Raw genomic sequence first — 16,043 nt, 5'->3', positions numbered from 1 at the left:
CGTTCGCCACCCCTGCATCATTTCTTTGCTTTGCATAGTTTGGCTACATAACCAAATTCCTGCCACTTAAAACCCACATTACCTCATAACAAATCCTCCACTTCTCATATCTTCTCCCTCTCACCGCCTCTTCTTCCCTCTTGCCATCCATGGATTCATTATTCTCACACATGGGAGAAGTTTGCCCAGAAGCCTTTCCATCAGAAATCTATTCATTTTCACCCAAACCATATTTTTTCCCCCAAACCTTAACCAAGAAATCCCGTCCTGGTAGAGAGCCTTCCAGGCAAACATCTCTCAACAGCATTAAACTCCTAGTGCTTCCATTTGCCTGCCCATATTTGTAAAATTAAGTCCACTTTTGAGTACAATGCAATGTTTTTAAATTTATTTTTAATAATTCATGTTGTAGATTTAATTATGTACAGAATCCCATCTCCGTTGTTAACATAATGGGCATTTGAGAAGCTTTGGGGTCCCAATAAGTGACTGAAAATCTCGATTTCTATTGTAAAATAAACACTCAATCCATTTGTAAAAATAAATAAATAATAATAATAATTTTAAAAACATTACAAAGCTGAAACAAACGATTTCAAAAACATGTGCCCTACCACCTCGTATCCACTGTTTTAGAATAGAGAGATTTAGCCATTTCCCATCTTAGCTGAATAATACGTGCATTTTTAATTAAAAAAAAAAAAAAAAAATCCAATTTGCCTCTTTGCGCAACGATGACGACTTCCGCTCCTTACCCGGTCCGAGCCAAGACAGTTGGCTTTTGCAATTTGCAGAGATCCCAACATGTGCCACTTGAGGGCGCTCTTATCCCTTAATCCACAGCAGTAGTACAGCGGCGTATCACTGATTATTTTCCACTCTCAGTTGTAGCCGCACTGTGAACCCTACACATAATGAATGACTCAGTGGGGCCAAATGAATGAGCTTTTGAGACAAATTTTTTTTTTAAGTAACAATTCAATTCTTACAAGAGCTTCACGTCGCCCCTGCTTCTTTTTATACCAGTGTTGGTGATAGAGGACTGGGTCTGACATTGGTAAAGTCATTTTAGTAACTTATGTTTCACTTAAATAGATGCATACTGGTGTACAATAACCAGGCCGAATTTGAGAATGGAAGTCGTCTCTTCGTAAAAGCAATTATGTCTTGTTGGTTCATGTGTGTACGCCTGTAGGTGAGCAAAGCAACATTAAATTGCAAGATTTTAAATGAAGTTTGGTGTTGCTCTTTCTGCAAAGAGAACACGCTGCCTATAAGACCAGAGCTACCTGCAATAGCAGCCTCCAAAACATTAAACAGTCAGTCCTCATAAACTTTGAGACATCTTGGTATTAGATTGATTTAAGAAACAGAATTTGCAAGAAAAAAAAATATTATGCGCGTGCATTTTAATATCATTCCTGCGTAAAGAAATTAGTGCAGGGTGACTAATGCTTTCCGACGAAATGTGAGCTAATCAACATTATTGCTCCCGATCATTTTCCTCAGAAGACACGGGCAGGGTTTGCACACAGGCTCCACCTTTTCAAGCGGTTCAGTGACCTCACCAGTGGGCTGGATTGTAAGGGTGGGATTTCCAGGCTTCCAGTGAGCTCCGTGTATTCCTGCTTCTCTATCTTAGGATCTATGCGGCTTCAACGACAGCAAAGACGGACCGCTTGCACCTTTAATAGCCCCAGATCGGCCCACACATTGCACACTGGACCTTTTTTCTACATGCGACTCCAATCGGAATAAATAATTGAGGAATGTGGAAATTACAGAATGCCCAACAGCGCTGGAAAGAGATTTAAACCCACCAAATACATCCCAGTGTCCACTGCTGCCACACTCCTTGTGGGATCGACCACTTTATTTTTCGTTTTCACGTAAGTTTGCATCGCTTCTTGTTCTCATTCGCTGCATGCCGGGGTTTTCCTTCCCGGTGTGCCCTCAGATTACACAGACAGGAGTGGATTTGCAGCTCCAACTTTGCATGGGTGGATTCAGTCACTTAGGTAGAAGAAGTGATTTTGTGGGAGTATGTGTATCCCAACGGGGAATCTCGCAGCGGGTCTGAAATGGGTTTGCAAAAAAAAAAAGCAGCCTTACACACTGTCTTCCTGTGCAGCCTCGGAGAGACCGTTCAGCCGTGAAACCTGCAAGGCAAACTTCCAATAAGCCATGCAAGTTTAACAGGGCTATAATCGCACAGGAGACCACAGGCCGCAGATTCTCACTTTCCATTGAAGAAATGCCGCAGGCAGTTGTTGATACAATTAAAATGGTTGCATTAGGAGCAGGAGGTTGGGTTTGATTCATGCTCACTCAGTTGGGATAGTTAAAGTGTCACACAACCTCTCAAGCAGCATTATAATCAGTCTAAGCCTGCATCTCCATAAGTGGAGTCCTGCAGGAGTGCACAGCTCGGTTTCATTGCATCTACCGCCATGTCTCACCTCATGTGTGCGCAGTAATTCAGAGTTTCCTTTGGAGGAGATGAAGATTATGGGCAACCAAGGCCAACAGGTCCTGATTCTCTCTAAAGCAGACATTAATTCACTTTGATTTTCTGTGTTGTGACAATCAGGTGACAGTGGTTCATCCACACCAGCTGCAATCAGGATGATTACATACAGTTTTCACGCAGCCTATCAGACGGCATCACTGTCCTGGACCTCTCCATCTGATGCATGAGGAAGTTGATTGCTATGAATCTAATATAAAGCTGTCGCTGTAGGAAGGGAGATAACAGCGGAGTGAGTGATGTGTCTGGTCTGAATCATCGTTCCTACATACATTCTCCTCCAGTGCTAACCCCCAGGTGGATGGATTATCAGTGGAATTACTAGCTCAGTCTCACATGTGCAAGGAACCCTGAGGGGGATTGAAAATCATTTTGGGAACCTCTGACCTGGACTGAGGACTGTAGGGATACATCATCCAACCTTTAGCCTCTGCAGAGTCATTGTGTCTGCCAAATATAAAACTGCTGAATGTGATTCCTAGCCCTCCAAGGGTGGAGGGTTTAGTGTTTTAAAGAAGTATGTCTGTGGATGTGTAGAAGATGTGTCACTGTACTTGCATAATCAGTACTTTCTATCATTTATAACATACTTTTACATAGCAAATCTCCAATTAATAGCTGGAGTCTAAAGCTGTGTGTGTTTGTACCATTATATCAATTATTGCTAGATGCAAAAGTATGATACAGAATGTGTTCTTCACTTGTACGAGCAAGAAAATGCAGGAAGACATACAAAATGCTTAAGCTGCACCCTGAGTGGTTTTGCACTCTGAGTCTCAGCTCAACAACCGAGACTGAAGGAAACATATGGTGTTTGTGGGTCGCATCGGTAGGTTGGATTGTAGCTTTAAAAATCCCAGCACTCCTCGGTGTAGTGTCTCAGACTTTGCATAAACAAATGGCCTGATTTACAAGTCTTGGTGTGGAATGAATGTGTTATGATTTAAAAAGAGATCTGCATTTCTGCCCAAATGGCAAAATTTAGAGTTTATTAGTTGTTCTTTTTCTGGGGTACACGTCAATCTACATTTTAAGGTTGATCCCCCAAGCAGATGGTTCAAGGGTGAGGATTAAGACTTTACCCGGTTGCTCCTTCATTCCCCAGTAAAAGGTCTGGAGGATTGAGTCTCGTATAATGGAACCCCCTGGGGAGCAGTGCACGTCCAAACTAGGCCATGCCTCCTCATTCTCAAACACACATAGAGTCCATTATGTTGAACGCAACCAAGCCTTGTCTGTGGCTGGAGTGCACATTTACACTACGAGCCACAGAGCAGTGGTATTCCTTCATCTCCATTTTCCTAATCTGAATAACATGCAACAAGTTAAAAAATGGGAACATTTTACATTTCGTCGCCAACTTTGTCTGGCAGCCACACATGATGAACTTCAGAATTATATTATACGCAGCAGAGTGTCAGGGACACAAATCTTTTTTTATTCCTAAGCTGCAGTGTGTTAAAAGTCTCAGTGTTGCCAGCAGGCCACTTGGTGTCATATGGGCAATGGAGGATGAGACTTTGGGCCAGCATTGGCTCTCTCACACACACACACACACACACACACACACACACACACTGTCCATAATGTGTTACTGTGTTTGGCTTACTGACGACTGACAGTTTGTGTTTCCCACAGAGACTGAATTAGAACACATTAGTACAGAATTATTTATATCTCCACAGTAGGACCACAACTCATCGCAAAAATACTGATGATAAATTAAGCTTTTAGTCATGGTTTAGCCATCATAATATTATCCTAGTCTTATCTGGGTCTGTGACAAGTTCCTTTTGTACAGTAGCTTAAGCCTCTCACTGTGCCTTAATTTGCTCTGTATAGCTGGACTGGTGGAGCTTTCGTATACCTTTTAGTAATTCGTCAGGATGGCTTCATCACTGCCCTTCACAGTATGCCAAAACCTGTCCAGGAAACAGAACTGCCAGGCTGGCCATTATCATTTGTTGCTAAGCCTAATAGCTCATATTTCAGAGTACGTATGGATAGATGTGTGGAAACTATCAATTGATCATCTGGACAAGACCTCTGTTCAGCAGTATTTGCTGTGTGGAGGTGAATTATGAGAGAGGTGGTCAGTGGTGGAGCCACAATCACCAGAGCAGGGCTGCACATGAGAGCAGGCCTGTCAGGAATCTAATCTTCAGCTTCCTCATCTGTTTCCTCCTTTTCACTGTATATCCATTGAGTCTGACTTCATTCAGATCCTACCCAGTACATTGTTTTGCATTTGTGCCCCACTCAGAGGTTCTTGTAGAGATTATTTAAAGGTATTTCCGATTTTAGTTGAGAGATTGCAGAGTTGTCGGAATATAGGAAAGAGGGGGATAATACATTGTTAAAACAAGTGCTCCTAAATTTAACCTTCTGGGATCTACATCTTGGTATATGGCACCCTGAAAGGTTCAGTATAGAAACATTTTACAGGGCTAATTATAGAGAACCTCTGCTTTACTATGAAATATATGGGAAACTGGTGATTGGAGCTAAGTGGTAACAGAGGCTGCCTCATTTACACAGTACAGGAACATGTTGTTTTCTCTTTAGTCTTGTAGTCGGCTATTCTCAAAGTCAGCTTTGAGGGAAAGATCACTGCTGGTACTGTTTGTAGCAGTGCAGAGAACTGCTCAAAAAAGCGGCAAATTACGATTGTTTTCTTTGTGACATCAACACGCCAACATGCCAAAGAGCTGCTCGGCGACTGGCTGTATGGCTGACAAGCTCATAATAAGCCGAGGCTTGGCCAGTGTAAAACGCTTTACTCATACGTGTACTTTAATCATTTTCTAAGGCTAGTGGCGCAAAGGTAGTGGTATCATGAGACAGCCTAAGGCATGATTCAGGGCCAATCAAGGTGATTTTTCTCTCATGTCTTCCTGTAGAGCACCAGAAAGGGCTTCAGAATAATCAAACGCCATGGTGGCCTCAATATTCTCCAATCAAAATGTGATTAAATGCTGTGAAATGAACCAGAAAGGATGAAAAATCCAAGCTCAGTCAAATTTTTCTAGTGTACAGACCACAGAATACACAGCACCTTTCCCCCAAACAAAGATGGTGGCCATCTTGTGATGTCATGTTGACTTTGGTAATAGAGTATAGCATTCTGACTATGGACTGTTTCATTGCTATTCTGTTGCTAGGGCAACAACTTTGGTCCCTGTTTACTTCCTGTCAGCTTCTGCATTAACATACATTCAAACAGGAAATACAAAGGGACCCATTTAGAATGTTTATGTTGTCCAGTTTGAAACAGTCTGAAATTAGGATACAATAACACTGACACAAAGAAAAGGCGTGAAGGATAAGATGGAGATTTAACTAAACATTTAAAAATTCTAAGCCTCCAACTAATAGCCTAGCTATGTAACTAGTAGGGCTGCAGTGGGATACCGTGAAATCGTATACTGTGGTATGAAAATTGATGGTTATCATAGCATGTACATTTGCTTATCTACAATACTAAAAAAAAGGACGGAGAATCTAACTTGCGAGGGTGCATCTCCTTTCCTCCTAGACTGCCTGTTAGATTTATTCCATATACTTCCATTAAGAAATGGTTTAAGTTTCAATTTTATAAAACATTTGTTCAAACAAAAAAAATCCCTTGATATTCTTTCCTTTAAGTATCATAATGACTGATGATAATTGTAATAATAATTCTGTAATACCGTATATCGTGACACATTGATATTTTTTGAGACAGTTATTGCACCCTGAAAACTTATGTTGCAACCCTATTTTTTGTTGTTTTTGTTTTGTTTTTACAAAACATTAATAGGTTACAATTTTATTAGTTGTACATTTTTAAGAAGCCTTAGTTGAAAACACCTCATATTAAGCTAAGTTAACTTTAGTAAAACAAGGGATACAGACAGCATCCTTCCTTACTGGCGTACAGCTAACGTTAGCTAGCATGAATGCTAGCTAAATGACTTTCTTGAAATAAAATGTGTTACAACATGCACTTATTAGCTAGCTAACAGTTTAGTTCATGGACATATCTTATGCTGAAATGCTCATGCTGAAGAAACAGAGATGGTTTAAGTGCAAGAGAATTGTATAAATGAATTAGAGTGGAAAACTCGGGTTAGTGAAAAGAGGGTCACTACAGACTGCCTATAGGCACAGCACTGCAGCTCTCCTCACTAGTATCTGTTAAGTCTCTGTATGAATCTAATATCAAAGCTTTTTTGGCAAATATTTCTTTGATGAAGGGGTTTAACCCTGGGTTCCTTATCAAGCCATTTTATGAGAGAGCTTTGAGAGTGTGTAAGGATTCTAATTGAAATGCTTAAAAGTGAGCTCACCAGGATTAGTCCCTGTATTTGTATGGGTCTATGTTTCTTATGTATCTAACTTGTTTTACATTCACCATATGTCCATGGGTGTTGGTTATGTCACACTCTCCATGTTCACTAGTCTCCTCTTCACTCTGCTGTATGTAGGCTAACATGGAGGTTTTCTGTGTCTTATTAATTGAAGGTCTAAAAGCATAATTGAATGTTGGTTCATTGATCCTAATCCGCGTCCTGCGTGTGATTATGTATGCGGAGCTGCTGCTGTCTTTTTGTCAAGGGTTCGGTAAACAAGCGTGTAACCATTAATGCTTCACTGCTTGGTATTAGTGTCCATTAGAGCCTGTTTGCCTTCCTCCTGTGTGGCGTTAGTGGCTCAGAAGCGGCCCGTGTTTGACTCTAGTTAAATGAATTGTTGGTTTAACCAGTGCTGTTTATGCTCGGTGTGGGAGCCAGGCCATCTTGGCTGCCTGTTTTTAAATATTGCTCATATGACACTGAGGACTGATTTGGGTCTAGTTTGTTTATTTAAATGTGCGATTGAGGATATATTGCCAGGTTTGAGATGCGGCAAGGGCAGAGCATTTCTCAGAAGGAGGAAATTACCAGTTGACATGTTATGAATATGCCCTTGTAGCTCTTTCAGTGTCTTTGCTCATAAACAAGCATCTATCAAAGCTAGAAACCGGAGAGTCTCAGCCTCCCTGATGTGATAATCATGTACAGCATACTGAGAAAAGACTTTGACATGCTTGCACAACTTTAACCTCCAAGTAAGCTTTACAAAAATATTCCATGACTCCCATGAGAGCAGGAAATTTCAGCCCTTAAGGTGAGCTCATCAGTATTCGTCTTCAACTCCCACTCATCTTTCCATCAGAAACATTCGCTTAAATATTACTATTCTGTCCTCACACACTGTCACAGCATTAAGTTTCAGCTCCTCAGCTGAGTTGGATAAGAAACTCTCCTGTCCTCATGTCACACAGAGGATAAAACTTTGATTATCCTGACGAGGCCAGAACTAGCCAGTAGACGTACAAGCTTACCAGGGCCAAAATATTCCCTCAGCCTATTCATAAAATCCACGTGGCGCAGACTTCTGGTTTTTCAAGAATGTTTTTGACTGGGGATAAAACTAGCAGCAGGTCAGTGTGGTGTGGCTAGCTTTGTCAGATTAGATAACGATGTAATTTCCTCTGAAGGTCCTCATCCATCAGCACCTTGGAGTGAGGGTCTGGAGATTGACAATTCCAGTGCAGGGTTGTGTCACTTCTGCTCTCAGAAGGTACTTAAGGTGACAGGCAATAATGAATAAAGACGGGTTTTAGTTCTTGAGCTAATGCTGGAGATAAGGCCAGAGCTATAAACCGACCTTTTTGTTACATTATAGGCTTATTGCTTTTGACAGCATATTTTTAGCCTGTGTGCTGATTTATGGTAAATTTTTGTTCTTATTGTGGTTTCTGGTTTACCACAAGGCACGTTTCCAACCTGTAAGATCATTACAGATTGTAGTCCAATCCCTCGATCCTGCAGCTTCGCAGCCTTAAAGGATAATTCCAGTTTATTTCAATCTGGCTCATTTCCCTTAAACGTGGATAGTGTGGCTATATGTTGTGCTAACTTTTCACTCTCCACTTACTTGTAGAGATTTGGGAAAGTACAGTTTTTTTTAAAATATGAATCATGTGAATCACTTGTCTCTGAGTCTGAATGAATATAACGAGGAGAGAAGCCATTGAGGCTAATTCTACAGGGATCTACATCTGGGTCAAGATGCACATACAACTGTGAGGCTTTGGATAGCTTCCCATTTAGCATGTGTTCGTGCTAGAGAAATAGTAGATAGCCCCATTCAGCCACAATAGCCACATTTATGGAAAATACACCTGGTTGAAATAGACCAGAAATTTACATTAAAGCTGATACAGCAGCTACAAAGCAAAGTGATTGGCTTCATTCATTGTGAGGTATACCTAAACAGTTGGCCCCTGTGTTATGTCCCACCCCCTGATGCCCTGATTTCATCAATACACAAGCAAAATTCCTTTGAAGCCCTGTTTCTTTGAGACCATCATGTGACACCAATCTGAGATACTTTCTATTTAAATTCAACACCACTGGGTTTATTTCCATTTGTAATGTAGAATACTACTACTCTGAATCTGAATTATAGTTGTTATGCATATACCACTGAAAGAGAGCAGTGGGTTCCAAGTGGTGTCCGGGAGCCTCAGGGGTCCCCTAGAGAATTCCAGCGAGTCCCTTAATGAGAAACGGTTCAGTGACATAGAATTTATTTGATCTTGAGTTGATCTTGATTTATCTCAGTTAGTTTACCGTATGTTGGCTATATTGCTCTTCTGTTATAGTTCAAATGACTACTGTACTTACAGCATTTTAGAGCAACTAGATGCAGACTTGTCTAGTTTTTAGCCTTTAGTGGTGGAGGCAGTTTTCAAATGTTTAAGCATCCTTATGGGCAACTTTAACATTTAAAAACAAAATAAGTCATGTTGCTGCTGTGCTAGTTAAACAAACATTCTTTGCAATACCATAAATGTTTACTGGATTGAGAAAGTCACGCTCACGCATCCCATTTGTAGGCAAAACAAAAAGCGATTTTGGAATTATTATCTCATAAATGTCAGTGGGAGTGTTGTTACCAGCCTGGTCTCATAGACATAGATGTGGTTAAAATGAACTCTTTACCAAGCATTATGTGGTGGTGGGCATGAAATGTGCATGCTGGCAACATGAAAATAATGCCATTGCTAGGTCAATGAGGGTCTTTTGTCATGGTGGACACCCAAATCAAGTATAAAGAGCGAGAAAATCCGCCTCGGGTTGGAGGACAATGGGGAGGTGGATGGGGCAAACAAACATGGACTTCAAACCAGGACACCAACGTTCATGAAACCAAAAGTCATCTTAGTTACCTGACTTTATGGACTCAGTGTAAGTATGTAGTTACATAACTTGAGATTCGTACTTAAGTTAATGTCACTGACGTCCCGTACCTAGTGATTTTAAACAAAACCATGATCTTTTCCTGAGCTTAACCAAGTTTTATTGGTTTTTTTTTACTTTTCCCTAAACCTAACCAAACTGCAACTGTTTCAATTGTTTTCGTCTAAGGAGTACATAATTTTAACACATTTTGTACCCACTGACATATAATGCATTGTTAAGAGGTCTTGTCCATTTCACGTATTTCTATGTTTTGTTATGGCTTTGATCTGTTATGGTGAAAGTGCGAAAAGAGATAACCTTGGATGGATTGGTTGATATTTTTAAAATGTCGAACATGAAAAATCAAAGTCTCATTTCAAACAGTGGAGACAGCAGGAGAACTCACGGTGTTACTCTAGCGGGAGCGAGTCATGTCTGAAGCTGAACTCCATCGCACATATTTTTAGTTGCCGACTGTTTGACAGTGATGTGATCAGATGTGAGCTTCAGACAAATTTCTTGATCTAACAGTGATCTGACAGAGTGTATTTCTTAAGGGACTTCTGAATGGGACTTTTGCCTTGGAACAAACCATTACCAAACAGCTAATACATCCAACATACACACACACAAACTAGTCCTGCCCACCATGACAGGGAAGTGCCATATATCTGTCGAGCCAAGGTATGTTCAGCTGTTGTTTCTGCTCACAGTAAAGCTGTAGAGTAGTGGCTCTCATTGGGGTCAGGAGGCCAGCAATGGTCCTTTTAAGACTCCTAGAGGGGCTGCAAAAAAATAAAGTTGCTCATTTCATTTGTTACCTCAATAATGGAATTACTTCTGGGTTACTTGTGTAGACCGTCACCTCTCCTGCTCGCAGTCCTAGTCAGACCCAAACTGCAGTACAGGCTGGCGCACAAAGACAAACTTATACTGACGAGAAAAGTAATCCTAAACTGCCACCTCATCTTCCTTCCATCAAGGTTCAAGTAGGCCTGAGCAGCAGGCTGCTGGCAGAGCTTTCAGTCTGCCACCATCGGCATTAATGAGTGAAAGAGGCCCAGAGAATAAAAGGCCAGGTCTTCTAATCTCATTCCATCCCAGCCCTCCTGTCACTGCTTGACAACTAGGTTAAGATAATGCTGACAGATCCTCTTCCCTGGCTCTCCACCACATATCCTAGAGCAGTGTGACTGCCTACTCTGCATGCCACACAAACACAAACTGGGGCCAACTTTAAATTACATCAAACTTCAGGTTTAGGCAAGTTTTCCTTGATTTGGTTCCTCTGTAATTTTCAGCAAAATCAACATTACTGTCACCTACTCTACAAGATGAACACAGTTATTACATTGTAAACAGTTTGTAGCTCCATGTAAGGATCATGATTCACAGGTAATACTCTTGTCAAACTGTTCCCTTTGTCCGTGTACATTTTTACAAATGTATGTATGTATGTAGTGACAGTCCCAAAATGCAAAATACTGTTCTGAAACCAATGCATTGCCATTCTTCACACCAAATACAATTTGGTCCCAGTTTTGTGGAAAGATTGAAATGATTTTAACAGAGTGCTGAATTCTAATAAAAACCCATCTACATAAGACCATATGTCGTAAAGAGGGTGAGATGATTGTTTGCAGATTAGCATGATTTACCATAAATGAATAAAAGCAGAAACATTCTAATTTGCAACAGCAGGTGACAAATAATCCAATCTGCACCGCATCCTTAGCATGATTTTCAAGCACATGTTGAGTTTTAATAGATATCAGCGTTTCTAAAATTAGCCCGTCCTCTTCCTAGGAAGCTCTGGATTTATTTTTTGCTTCTGCACTCTTGTGATATGCGTGAATCAGACAAAATTAATATGCCTTGATGAACAGGCAGGAAATGTCTTCAATTTGTCTGAATGTGACATATCTCCTCTGGATCAGTGGAGCCGGATGGATATTTAGATCCATTTTGTTTGTCTGTGCAGTTTGTGACTGTGCTCCTTTTCTTTCTGTCTATTTTAAGTCCTTCTGGTTTCTCTGAAGCAGTGACTTTCTGGAGCTCTGGTGCTTGCCAAAAAAGTAAATTGTGCCTTGTGATGCCATAGTTGAGCTAAATGGATCCATGTGGATTCAGTGCACAGCAGTGTGTGGGCGAAAAGTGCGGGAAAGTGCAGCGAGGTGCTCTCAGAGTTTGCTCTACTCCGCCAGCCGAATAAACCGAGGCCGCCTGGAAAGTCTCCTCTTGGGGAACATGTGGGATTAATTTAGACCTCCAGCCTCTCCCTCCATGGGTGTCTCCACCCTGTTTCCCCTCATGTTGTTTTGCCAGAGGGAGACCATGACTGGTAATAAGTAGAAACAGAGCTCTATGTCTTAACACCCTCAGCTGGAGTGGCTTTCTGAGAGATCAAGAAGTTTGTTGCAAGCCGAAGCTCCCACTGTTTACAAAACTGAAGTGGTGTCCATCTCTGGGACACAGAGGAAGACAGGCAGCTAGATTCTGTGATTACGAGGGCAGATCTTCCACATCTTTGCCACTTTTTGAAGTAAGTGGTTTTAGAGGTCCGTGGAAATGAGTGGGCACAACAAACAAAGCCACTACCCATTCATCTGTGGAGTAGAGTTCAACCATTGAGCTGCTGTAAACCAATCCAGATAACAACATTTTTGACTTAAAGCCACTGTTCTCTTTCTCTTTTAAATTATTCTGATGACAGTCATTTTGGTGTAGAATTTAAAAACATTTGTAGAAAAGTTAGACAGAATTCTTGTGAAAACTTGTGCAGACAGTGTGGTCTGCAGCAATGTCTTGTTGATACTTCCAGTGGGGGCGACAAAGTCCAAAAGTTTTAAAGTCATAGTGGCTTTAAAGCTGCTGTAATTTGTTTTTAGAATACCAGTGTATCAAATGACAGAGTCAGGGGTTGCTCATAGTGATGAGCCCACAGATAATTATGACCTGAATCAGTAACTCCCCGCATCTTGACGGAACGTGTTTAGATGTCTGACCCACAACTTCACTGTTTTGTTTAACTCACTGCTCTCATAGCATGTGTTTGTACTGCATCAGGCAGCTTTTGTCAGTGAACAAGCTTCAAAAACCTACTGCATACTGCCTACTAGTATTGCACAGATCGACCCACAACCCATGAGTCCTACAGGCAGTTCAGGGAAACTTGTTAGAAAATACCACGGGTTTCAGGCAGGTGGGTCATTAAGTGACAAAGCAATGAGTAAGTTTAATTTACAGAATCATTGCGCAATAGTCCACCTTCCACCTTCTCATCCCCTCTGTCTCTCCCTCTTAAACACAAACACCAAGCAGTTTTATCATCAGCACTGCTGCGCTCAGGGTTTCCCTTATCCGATTTTTGACAAAGAAAATCTTCTTTAGTCTAAAATATTTGCACCGGTAAAACTGTTTCTCTCTGAGATGTAGGCCTAACACTGTGTCCTAACAGCAAGCAAGCATCTCTCTGTCCACACTGAATCCATTAAATATGCACTTCTGTTACATCATGTAAACAGACTACTGTATATATCAGCTGTGTGCTCATGTAAAGAAACCACGTAGGATATCAGCTGTGTGCTCGAGAGCATATTTAAAACGTAATCACTTAAAGATTGGTGAGTAGGCTACTTGCTATCTTCTTCATTTTGTACGTTTTAAACAGAAAACACACGAAAACACACCTTTCATGTTGTGATATTTACCCTCAGGAGCTGGTGGAGACCAAAAACAGAGCTAAAAGAGAATGAATATTGGACTTATATTCATTAGTTGGCCAGAAACACAACTCAAAATGAATGATAATGTTGCTCTTTGTCTGCTAGATGTTAATAAGTAACTGTTAGCTGTCAAGTTCCCCAGAATGTCAATGTTGTGTTTATAGCTTTATAGCTTAGTAAAAAAAAAAACAATCAATGCAGGTAATTTGATAATGCTTGGCAAATATAATGTTATTATATTATTTATATATTCTGAAACATAATAATCCAAGCTAATATTGTTGTGATGCATTCGTCTGATGTGTTTGTGAGAGGTAACATTCTATAAATACAAGTGTTAGCTCTCGTCTTTGAAGCCACGGATCCAGGGGGCTCCAGCCAGGCTCGCCTCTGTTAGACTTTTGGCCAGTCCCTTTGTAGTTCAGTGTAGAGGCGACCTTATCCTGTCATGTCTGTCACATGCTATTATTTCACACCTCTCCAGACAGTTTATGAATAGGCATCAGTTTTATATTAATATTTATTGGTGCGTAACCTGCCAAATGTCACATACTTATAGATAGATGTGTCCTTTCTTGTTCATACACCTACAAACAAATTTATGCAGGACTTAGCACCATATATTATAAGAATACTGTCAGGTATATTGCTGACATTCAGTAAATTGTGTGGGTTGTTTTATAGCTTTAAAGGACAGACAGAATATGTTTTATACATTTAGTGGTTCATCGGGTTGTGCATTAGCTGCTGGGTGCCTTGCACCCAAGCCTTTTTAGTTTACATCCACTCTCATATCTGAAATTGTAATCAAACTCCTCTGGCACCAAACCTCATATGAAAAGGCAAATACATGATAAGTGATTTATTCTCTTTCATGCTGGACTGAGCAGGTTTGTTTGTCTATTTAACCCCTGCCAAAATAGTAAGTTTCTTTTAGAATGCAGAGACAGACAGTAAACCCCAGTGGAGGGCCTCTGTGATCCGTCCAGTTACTGTGTTATCCTTTTGCCAAATGTCTATCTAAAAGAATGGCATCATGCTTGACAGTGAGGATATTTTAGAATGAGGTTAAATTCACAATTGACAAATGTATTCAGCCCTTAGGCCTTCACCAGCCTCTGTGGATTTCAGGTCCACTTCCACCTGATATAGAGTGTCTTAAAGAGAAATCTCTGCTGTAGGTTGAATCTTGAAGCTAGTTTTGAAAGGTCAGAATGTGGATTTATTTTGAGGTTCCTGGTCAGTTTCAGTACTTAGACTTTAATTTTAGTCCCAGGGATTGTTTTAGTCAGCTATCCTATGAAACCGGTAAAAGACCCACTTATGTAGCTGTGCTATTTTTATTACCCAATCTGACAGACAATATAAAACATGTGTAGTGAATTAATACCCTTGTTGGTGGGGAAGGAAGTTGTTGACCACATGTGTGATGGAGGCAGTACTGCGAACCCTCTGCCAGAGAGCATCTCAGCCAGTTATAAGCTGTCAGCTACACTGTTTACTTTGGCCCAGCGGTGTGCAAAATTCTGAAGAAAAGCCTGCAATTTTTGTGAGTGTTATCCACGTCCAGCTGATGAAGTCATAGTCGCAGTATCTTTGAAAAACAAGGGCAGGAAGCAGACAATTCTTTACCTCACACTCATCCTTCTTTGGAGACAGTGATACATAGAAACTACAGTAAGTCATGTAATTGAAACCATATCAAAGCTGTCCCCTGTCTCTAATAATGTTATGTCCATAGCACTTTTTCACATTTTAATGTGATATGGGTCAGTCGGGCATGGGTCAGTCGGTGGGCTGGGTGTTTTTGTTAGGCGGTGGACAATGTGGTTCTGCAGCTGTCAATATGCTTTGGTTTCATCCTGTTTTATCTCCTCCAGGGTGAGGATGTTATGTGTTCGTATTGCCTTTTGTCTTGGGGTTAACTGACCCTACCACTTGGAATACAGCAGTAACGTAACCCAGCATTACTATAAAGGCCAAGGAGCATATTATAAACAAACAAGGTTACACAGTTGTGTTGTCTGTAATACTGACCTGGTAATAGCCAACTGTTTGATCAAAGTTAGGCTGAGATTTAGATAGAAAAATCCAGTGTGAAGTAATTTGAATTTTATCCTGAATTAGAAAATGGTCGAAGTGGCACATGGCACCCTGTAATGGGCCAGATTTGGCCCACAGGCCGCAAGTTGCTGCTATACCATTCTTGGAACCCATCGGCTGTATTCAGCGTCTGACTTCTGGCAGACGGCGATACAGCCTCTGGGGGCAGACCCGATTTTTTGGCATTCCGGTTTGATTTGGGCGGAGGAGGCGAATTTCCATTTCCGACTTCCGTTTATATATAAGTAAATATGCTGAACCATTGCAATGGATTCAGAGTTTGCAGTGACGCCAATTGTGTTCCACCTCGTTAGTTCACCGCACAGAGCGTTTAACCTGGCAACAACTGCAGCCGGCTCAAACGTGATTGGTCAATATCATGCGGACTACAAACAGCCTACAACCGGAAACCAGGGC

General features: G+C 41.0%; 1 protein-coding gene across 1 annotated transcript in view; it reads left to right on the top strand.

The window, feature by feature from the left end:
- The first annotated feature begins 1,607 nt into the window (after window positions 1-1,607).
- zdhhc8b (zDHHC palmitoyltransferase 8b) overlaps window positions 1,608-16,043 on the top strand; it is an 82,732-nt gene continuing 68,296 nt past the window's right edge. The window contains exon 1 of the mRNA XM_033618896.2: window positions 1,608-1,889. Within this exon, the coding sequence (XP_033474787.1) occupies window positions 1,786-1,889 (104 nt within the window). The 5' untranslated portion in view covers window positions 1,608-1,785. The remainder of the gene's footprint in view (window positions 1,890-16,043) is intronic.

This window comes from Epinephelus lanceolatus, chromosome 9 (assembly GCF_041903045.1).
Source record: "Epinephelus lanceolatus isolate andai-2023 chromosome 9, ASM4190304v1, whole genome shotgun sequence".
Taxonomy (NCBI): Eukaryota; Metazoa; Chordata; class Actinopteri; order Perciformes; family Serranidae; genus Epinephelus; species Epinephelus lanceolatus.
This window is presented reverse-complemented; position numbering and strand designations above follow the sequence as displayed.